We start from the raw sequence: 9,113 nt of genomic DNA, 5'->3' as shown, positions 1-9,113 counted from the left end.
GGGGGGGGGGGGGGGGGGCCTCGAACGTCTGTGCTGGACGTGGACAGACTGCTTTACAAATCCTAAAGCAGAGGCTCCTCGAGGGACAAAGAGAGTCCGCTGGACGATACCCAAGCAGCGCTTGGCACTGGACACCGCGGCCGCCCGAGTCCCCAGGAGCGCTCAGCCAGGCCTGCAGCCTGGGGGGGCCGGGACCCAGCTCTGCCAAGCGCCGGCTGCAGGGGCCCGGGCAAGTCCCCACCCTCGTTGGCCGCGGTGTTCCGCCCTGCGGGGAGCAGGAAGGGGTGCTGAGGCTGCCCCAGTGCCGCAGGCCCTCTGCCAGCGCCCCGTGGCTGTCCCCGGCATTCCTGGGAGCTTTGAAAATTCACCACTTCCTGAAGGAACCCTGTGTGGACTCAGGAGGCAGAACCTGCCTCTGGGAATCACTGCGTTAGTGTTAATAGCAGCTCGGTTGCTGGCCACTGGCCGCAGCCCAGCTCTCAACACAGGTCCTTCCTAGCTTCTCACCACGAGCCCCCTGCTCCCCGGAGGAAGACCCAGAGCTCCCGAGCCATGTCCCAGGGTCCCAGCGTCTGCACAGCTGCGCTCTGCACCACGCCAGGCCTGGCGGTCAGAGAGATGCGGTGAATGGTGGCTCCCTCGGGGAGGTGGTGCAGTCGGCGGGGGGTGGGTGGGAGGGGTGGGGGGGGTGGGGAGCCACCTTCTGCTCACCTGCATCTTCCAGTTGTCGTGTGGTTTATAAAGACCGTGTGCCACTGTATCAGGCAGCTGGGGGCTCCCTACCTCCACACACGAAGGCTAAAGGCTGGAGCTGGGGCCAGGAGGCTCATCCTGCCCAGGAGCACCTGACCTCCGTGGCCCCCAGGCCTGGGGTTAGCAGCGGAGCCCTGGCCTTAGCAGACCCGCGGGGGCTGCTTCCCACAAGGGAGGATGGGGAGGACTGGGAGGAGGAACAGGGCCAGGCTGGGCGGGCCTCAGGCTGACCGGGCTGGCTCAGAGAACAGGCAAGGGGAAACCCCACAGGCCCAGGGTAGGCACACCTCCAGGGAAGGCGGTGTCCCCAGGGCTGGCCGGGTGACCCAGCCATGCTTCTTTCCTTCCTGTGGCCAGCAGCCAGGCATGTCCTGCATCAGCAGTGGGCAGTCACAGGCACAGCCGTGATCCCAGTCCCCACCAGGGGCTCCTCATGGCTGCCCACACCTGCTCATTGGCCAGCCAGGAACAGGACCCTGCACTGGGATAGGGAGTGGACAGAGATCTCAAGCCACCCATCTATCCGCTGCAGGGGCTCAAAAGGACCCCCCGAGGCCCAGCCTAAGGGCGGGCTTTGGGAGAAGGTGACTGAGGCCAAGGCCAAGGTCAAGGGGCAGTTGTAGGGGTCAAAGGCTAGCAACCTGTCCTCCTCCACAGGCTGCCATGCCCTGGGCACCTGTCTTCCCGCAGCATCATCCCCTCTGTCTGCACTGCGGGGCTGTTTTCCCAGGCACCACCCCAGGGCCTTCTCCAGAACACTCCTCAAGTGCCTGTCCAGGCTCTGGGGTCCCAGTAAAGGCTGACCACCTCCTCCAGCCTGGGAGCAATCCCAGGGCCCGCCTGGCTCTTGGGGCCCCTGTACCTGCCCCACCTCTATGGCCTCTCGGGAGCCCCTCAAACACACAGGACCAGTCCAGGAAGTACGGTTACTCCAGAGAACACAGCGTCCTGTCCCTGCCCAGCCCCAGCCCAGCTGAGGGCCAAATCCCAGGGGAGCGGAAGCTGGTGCTGCCGTGGGCGTAGGGCAGGGGCGGGGGGAGAACACGTAGAACTGGCTAAGCTCCGAGCCTTCGCAGAGCAGGCTGAAAGCTCAACTTGTATACAGAAGCCCCCCTCCACACTGACCCAAGAAGGGAGGAAAGAATGGGCCCATTTCACAGATGGGAGCAAAGCTCAGGAAACGCTACCACGTGGCATCCCTTCGTCCTGGCACCACGGCTCCCACCTTCAGAGCCTCTGTACCCACCCCCAGCTCCCACCACCCCACTGAAATCCGCCATGAGGGTCTCTATCTGCAGGGCCGAGCCTGCCTGTGTCTTGTTCCTATTTCAGAGGAGGCCCAGGGTCATGGAATCCCTGAGGGCAGAGCCAGGCCTGCAGCACCCAAGCTGGGGTCAGCCGGAGAGGGGCCCTGGGGCCTACCTTGGGCCCCAGTGCTGCCCCTCCCCGCTTCTCCCCACAAGCCCTCCCACTCCTCAGAGGACCCAGCGCAGACCCAGCCCTGCAGCCAGTAGGTGGGCATGAACTGGGTTCCCCTGGATCCTTCCCTGGGCCAGAGCTTCCCCTCAAGGCCACGCGGCCAGAGACAGGCTGCCCTTCCCATTGCCCCCACACGAGACCAGTGGGAGCTCCTTGGAAGGCAGGCCCCGGGTGCAGGGGACCCCAGACTAAGAGGGCCAAGCCCTCCTGATTGGAGGTCAGCATCCTAAAGGCTCAAGAGCTGCTCCCAAAGGGGCTCAGATGCCCCAAGTTAGATGGATCTCCTCCTCCAGAGAGCGGGCCCTGAGGGTCACCCAGCATAGGGGGTCCTGCTCCAAGTCCCTCACCCCCACCCTGAACTTCCAGGAGCAGCACCTGGGCCCCTGCCTCCACCTCCCGGCATGCGGTGCCTGACAGCAGAGTCTGATTCTGCCTTTAAGACAGACCCTTCCCTAGCCAGGGCCCAGCCTGGGGGCACGGTCAGCTGTGCCCAGACACATCAGGTGGGACCTGGGGGGGTGCAGCCATAGCATCCCCCCAGCAGAAATGTGGGTGGGATGTGTTAGGCGGCTCATACGGGCGACCGGGAGTGGGGGACAGGGGATCACTTACCTGTGCTTTTCTAGTTCATTGTGTGAAGACCTGTTTAGAGAGACAGAAAGACAGAGCTCACTCTGCTGCCTGATCACCAAAGCCCAAGAACGACAACTCTACTCGGGGGCCTAGGAACCTGTCGATGGTGGCAGACAGGGTCTGGGCCCCAGGATGGCCCAGTGCGGGGAGGGCCGGGGCAGGTGAGCAGCTGCCGAGCCAAGGCGGGGGTGGGGGGGACCTCGCACTGAGTGACAAGGACAGGAGACACAGAGCTGCAGCTCTGTCCAGGGGTGCCTAGGGCCACCTGGCTTACTTCGTGAGGCATGTGGGGGCTCTGGCCAGCAGGAGGGTCCAAAGCCCCTTCCAGAAGGTACTAGGACTGACCTACCCTGTGCTCCCAAGACTTCCCAGGCACTAAGCCACCAGCCTTCTCCACTCCCCACCCCTGGAGGCCACAGGCGCTAGCAAAAGGGCCAATGGCAGGGGAACACGGACACGGGGTGGTCCGGCCCTGACCCAGCCAGAGCACCATTCTCACCCTGCTGGGCTCTCCCACCTGCATCCTCACAGCTCATCGGACCAGTTGGGACACCCAGGGACAGAGCAGACCCAGCCCGAGAGGGATCAGCGCATAAGGACACCTCTAATATGTGCATGCTTCCTGGGCCAGTGGGCAGGAGGGAGACTGAGGCTGGCCCTTTCGCTTCCCTCTGGGGCCATGGTCTTGGCCTCTCTGGGCACAGGGACCCCATCTGCTGCTCAAGCCCTGCCCACCTGGCCCATCCAGACAGGGGTACAGAGTCCTGAGCACGCTGGTGGACAGGGCCACAGCACCTGCCCTGCAGGACAATAATATGGCAGGGCCAATCTCCCAGTTCCCCATCATTTTCCCAGTTCAGGTGGGGACCCCATGGACAGCCAGGGCTCCTAGGCCTGCCAGGCTGCCTCGCATGTGAGCAGAGGGCCCCCAAGCCACCTCAGGGGACACCCAGATTGACCGCTGTGTCCCCCACCTCTCACTCTTTCCTGGAGCTTCTACTGACCTCTGCTTGCCTGCTCTCACTCCCCTGCTGTAGGAACTGTGGACTGGGTGTCTCCTGTCCCCATCCCACAAGTCAGAGTGCCTGCCCATCCTTCCTGCTTCTGCCACCTAGCACGATTCATGGCCCCATCAAAGCCAATTGGGACCCAAGGCCTCCCCTCTGCTCGCCAGGGCAGTCAGCCCCTGGGCCTCCCTGTGCAGCTTTAGGAGAGCCCCGAGGGCCTGCCGATCACATGAGCTGGGCAGGGAGCCTCAGAACCTCTGCCGGGGCTGGCCAGGACCAGGAGTGGGCATAGCTGTCAGGTTCCTCAAGGCCTGAACCACAGTCCATCTGTGTGGGTCTGGAGGTCTGCTCGTGTGTGAAGGATGTAAGGGCCAGCGAGTGCCCTTCGATGCACAGAGATGTGCCTGGCCACCCCCTCACAGTCTGGGCTAGACCCCATCCTGGAGGAAGAGGGTCACTCCTTGGCTAACTGGGGATGGAGAGAGGCCCAGAGCCCCTCCTAGGGCTCCTCGCAGGTTTGTAACATGGGTCCCAGAACACCCTGTCTCAGGCCTAGGGAGAGGCGGGACCCCAGGCTGGGGCCCCGCTAAGTATATTCCTGCCCTCACTTGGCTCACAGCCCACAGCAACCCCTCCGGGTAGGTACTCTTCAGCCATGTTCTTGGAGGACCTGAGCCCCAGCAGGCTGGCTCCAGTTCCCTCTTGATGAACCGTTGTCCCCCAAAGCCCTTCCTGTAGCTTGTGGGGCTTCCCCCCTATACATCGCCCTCCTGCCCCACTCCTCACTCTGGTCCCAGAGGTGCCCATCCTTTCCCCTCACTGTGGTGAGAGGAAGAAGCCTTGCAGGGTAGGACAGCCCTGCCAGGCAAGTCAGGGCCCCGGATCCTCTAGGCCCTGCTCTGGGCTGGCCAGGCCCAGCTGGACCAGGACAGCCTCGAGGGGCCATCTCTGTGAGCCCCAGGGGGCTTCATCCCTGGGAGATGCCAGCTCTGCCCAGAGGAGCAGCAGGGAGGTGCGCTGCAGCCCAGGAGACCCTCTCGGCCCTCCCCAGGGCCCTGAGGGTCTCTGCCTGGCAGAATGGAGAAGGCCAAGACCCCACTTCAGAACAGGGGTCCCAGGGATGGGAGGGTGACTCCAGGCAAGTAATTCAATTTCTCTGTGCCTGTTTCCTCAGCCTTCACATGCAGATAAAAATAACATGTCCATCCTGGGTTGGGCGGATAGTAGGAGGTACTGACCCACTCAGCACACCAAAGCCCCCAGAGAGTCCTAGCTAGGATTCTGGTTATCAACTTTGGGTACCCCGTGGGAGTCCAAGGTCATGCCCCAGAGTTCTCCATGGGCGCCGGGGCATTGGGGGCAGTGAGAGCCAACAGCGGGGGCCCGAGGCCAGGGTGCCCCCCTCACATATCTTTTCCCAAACTGTCCTCAGCAGGAGACCAGGGGCTGGGACTGGGAGGCACGTCCAGCCAGGGCAGATGGAGACTCAACCAGCTCCTTGCCAGGCCCAGGGCGCCAGGACGTCACAGGAGATGGGTCCCTGTGCCAGCCTTTCTGTTTCCCAAGAACAGGCAGGCCACAGGAATGAGCCGCACCCTCTGCCAAGGGGCCCTGAAGCCCCCTGCAAGCCCAGCTCCCCTCCCGGTGACATGGTCCCGAGCCAAAGCCCGCCGGGCAGTGCCAGGTGTGGGGTGGTCCTCATGGCAGCGGGGAGAGTGGAACCCCGCGGGAGCCCTAGCTCGGGGTCCCCCCAGAGATGTGCACCCCAGCTTTCTGCTTCTACAGTTTGGGAACAAGGCCAGAGGAAGGGGGGTGGGGGAGGGCTGCTGCACAGCGGCCTGCACCTCTTCCGGCTCCCCTTAAAAAGGGCCTCCTGTCCCAAAGAAGGGGACCCTACACTTGTCGCTGCGTTTCACTTATGTCAGGAGACTGGGCAGGAGGGTGGATTCCGTGGGAGGGCTGGGGGCCCAAGGTCGGGCCTCCATGCGCCTTCTTTGTCCAGGCCCCCCGGGGGTGGGGGTACTCAGCCCAACAGCAGGAGAGATGCGGCCCACCCACCCGCGGCAAGCAGAGGTCAGGGAGGGCGGTCCCACGCTGCTGTGCACCGAGCCTCAGTTTCCCCGGACTCACGGGGCACCGGCCAGCGCCCACAGACAACTTTTCTCCTGCCCGGAAAAGTCCAGAACAACTTGGGAGCGGGGAGCGGCTGCGGGAGGAGACCCCGAGCGGCTGGCGCTGTACGCGTGGCACTGTTTACGCGAGAGGCCGAGGAGGCGCGGCCCGCGGGAAGATGGCGACGGCGCGGGCGGGGCCGGCCGGGCGGGGCTGCGGCCGCGGCCCGGGCGCGCCTCCTCCTCCAGGCTGGCCGCCGGGGCGCGCGGCCTGCGGCCGAGCTGAGGCCCGGGGGTCGGGGCTGGGGGAGGGAGCTCCGGGGGGCGACCCCGGGCGCCGGGCCGGGCGGGGGGGGGGGGGGGGCCGCGGGGGGGGGCGGTACCTGTTGTTCGGGGCCTTGCGCACCAGGCCCGCCGCCTTTGTCTTCTTCCTGGCGAAGTCGCCGTCGAAGGGCAGCACCGAGGCGTAGCCGTGCTCGGCCTCTGCGGACAGACGGCGCGGTCAGCGGGCCCCCGCCCCGGCCCCGGCCCCGCCGCCGCCCGCCAGCCCGCGGCCCGGCGCACAAAGGGGCGCGGGCGCTACCTCGGTCCCTGCGCTCCAGGTACTCGGCCGCCTCCAGCAGGATCAGCAGGGAATTCAGCTCCATCCTCCTGCCCGCCCGCGCCGGCCCGCGCTCTCCCGGACGGCGGCGGCCGCTGCCCGGCCCTCTCCGGCCGGCTCCGCTCGCCGCCCGCCCCGCGCGCCCGGCGGCCCCACTTCCCAGACTCCAGCGGACTCCCTGCGCGCTCGGCCGCCACCCTCCGCCTCGGGCCCTCAAATTGACACATAAGGGCGAGCGGCGGCCGACGCAGCCAATGGGGACCGGCGCTCCGGCTCCGGGGGCGGGCGCTGGGCCGGGCCGGGGCCAATGGGAGCTGGCCGAACGCCTCGGGCCGGGCCGAGAATGTTGACAGATGCGAAGCTCGGTTCCGATAGGCCCGCCGCGGTAGTAACAATTTAGAAGCCCAAGCTTAGCAACAGCACGTGGTGGCCCGGCCCCCGCGCTCGCTGACTGGCGGCTGGCGTGCATGTTAAGTAGGCGCCACGCGCCGATTGGCCCAGAGCGGTCTATGTAAAATAGGGACCGTGGACCAATGGCCGGCTGCGGGGCGCGCGGCCAATGAGGACGCCTTGGCCAGACGCGTTGCCGAGAGGAAGCGGAGCGCGGTGGGACCGCACGCCGCCGGCCCGCGCCCCAGGGCCCCTTAGGGTGCGGGGAGCGTCGGGTGCGCCTGGCCGGTCCGTGGGGTCTGCACGTTGTGTGCCAGAACCTGTTGCCCTGGGACAGCCGCCGCAGCTCTGGCTCCGCGGGAGCACGGCACCTCGTGTTCTCCTCGGGGGTGTCGCGTGGGCTGCAAAACGACACCCCTTCCCGCCGGACACAGTGACCCCAGCGAAGGCCGGAGCTTGGAGGAGGGGCGTAGAAGGTCAGCGCCCAAGAGCCAGATCTTCTTGAGCCACATCTCAATGGGGAGAGACCCATTGAGAGGGGGGGCCCCTCAGAGCTGCCCAGTGGACCCCAGGCCTGGAGGAAGGGGCCCCCAAGAGTGGAGGGTTGCCTGCTCGTGTCTGGTCTAAAGAGTGGGGACATTCCAAGGCATTCCGGGCGCTGGTCCCCTCTGGCCAAGGAAGCTCTCTCTAGGGAAGAGAGTTGCCCTCTGTGGGAGAGGAGCGAGCCCCTCATCAAGCTCCTGGCTGTTGGGTGGTCCCTAGTGGCTCCTGACCCTCAGCTGGCTCTGCAGGAGGAGGGTCTGGCAGCCTGGAGGCAGCCCCACACGGGCCTCGGGTCCCTTTGGGTCCCTTAGGTCTTCCTTCTCACTGGTTGTTGAGACTGGTGGCCTGGGAGCCCCTGAGGAGGGGACCAGCAGGTTGGAGAGTGTGGGGATGAGGTGGATGGGCTCCGACCCACCCTGCCCAGAGGTCTAAATGGGGCATGCTGCCACCAACAGAACAACAAAAACTAAAAATCTCAGCACTTCCTGTCCTGGGATCTACTGCATGTTTCATACACATTCCCTTGTGTATTTCTGAATCCCCATTTATAGATAAGGAAACCAGGAATCCTGGGGTTTAGGGACTGGCCAGGGTCTCCTTGCAATCCCAGGGGCATGTAGATTAGTGCTCGCCTAAATGTGCCCCAGGGCTGGTGACCCAGGAGCATGGAGACCAAGACACCTCCGGGCCTAACACTACTTGCCTGGGAACCACAGCTGTGTGACCTGAGAAATGGGGTTAGGGATGTGTTGTCTACCCCCCAAACCTCCCAGCAGAGCTCAGCAGGACCCAATGGGGACTCGGATGCTGCCATTAGACAGCCCTGCATGGACATTAAGACGACCCCTTGATGGTAATCCCAGCCCCACAATCTACCCAGTACCAGGGCACTGAGTCCCTAAGAGTTGCACAGAGTAAAGGAGGGTGCCCCGTTCTGGGGAGGGGCAGATGCATGCAGAGTTCAGGGGTGTAGGAGGCAGGACCCCAGGCTCACCACCTGGTGGTCAGCATTTTGCAGAGTCCCTTCATCCCTGCTCATGTGAAGGATAGGTTGCTGGCCCAATCCTAAAGCCGGCACCTTGTCCAGGGTGAGTGCACCTGCTGGACGCCCACCCTACTAACTGCCGTGGGGCATGAGGGGTGCTGTGTGTCACAGCCCGCAGAGCGAGTACCCAGGTGTGACCATGGGAACCACGTGTGTACTGCACCCCAGCCTGAGAGGAGAAGGGGTGGCCCCACCTTGCCTCCATCTGCAACTAGGCTGTTTCGGGGACCCCTCTCCCAGCAACACCCGGGACCAAGCACTTCCAGGGGCGCCACACCGCCTGTGAGTGTCGTGGTATCGGAGCGCAAGCAGCGTGTGGGAGTGAGTGCAGAAGTGGGCCGCGAACTAGCAGCTGGACAGGAGGGCCAGGGCATGGCGTGGGCTGAGGCATCAGGACCCCAGGCCTAGGTGTCAACCAGGGAGGAGCCTTGTGGGCCAGAGAGAGCCTCCAGGGAAGACACTAAGCTGCAAGGTGGGGGCCTGCTGGGGGGTGGGGACGAACAGGGGTGGGGTGGTGCTGGTCTCACTTGGGGCCAGCCAAAGCTCCGCAC

The 9,113-nt window shown here is 65.0% G+C and overlaps 1 protein-coding gene across 1 annotated transcript in view; it reads right to left on the bottom strand.

The window, feature by feature from the left end:
• Positions 1-6,786, bottom strand: part of MXD4 (MAX dimerization protein 4) — a 19,860-nt gene extending 13,074 nt beyond the window's left edge. Inside the window, exons 1-3 of the mRNA XM_044913040.1 lie at positions 6,567-6,786; positions 6,367-6,466; positions 2,845-2,874 (exon numbers count right to left, since the gene is read on the bottom strand). Coding sequence (XP_044768975.1) covers positions 2,845-2,874; positions 6,367-6,466; positions 6,567-6,630 — 194 coding nt within the window. The 5' untranslated portion in view covers positions 6,631-6,786. The remainder of the gene's footprint in view (positions 1-2,844; positions 2,875-6,366; positions 6,467-6,566) is intronic.
• Between the last annotated feature and the right edge of the window lie 2,327 nt (positions 6,787-9,113).

The sequence above is a fragment of the Neomonachus schauinslandi genome, chromosome 2, assembly GCF_002201575.2.
Source record: "Neomonachus schauinslandi chromosome 2, ASM220157v2, whole genome shotgun sequence".
NCBI classification, from domain to species: Eukaryota; Metazoa; Chordata; class Mammalia; order Carnivora; family Phocidae; genus Neomonachus; species Neomonachus schauinslandi.
Note: the sequence above shows the minus strand (reverse complement) of the source record. Positions and strands in the feature narration are given on the sequence as shown.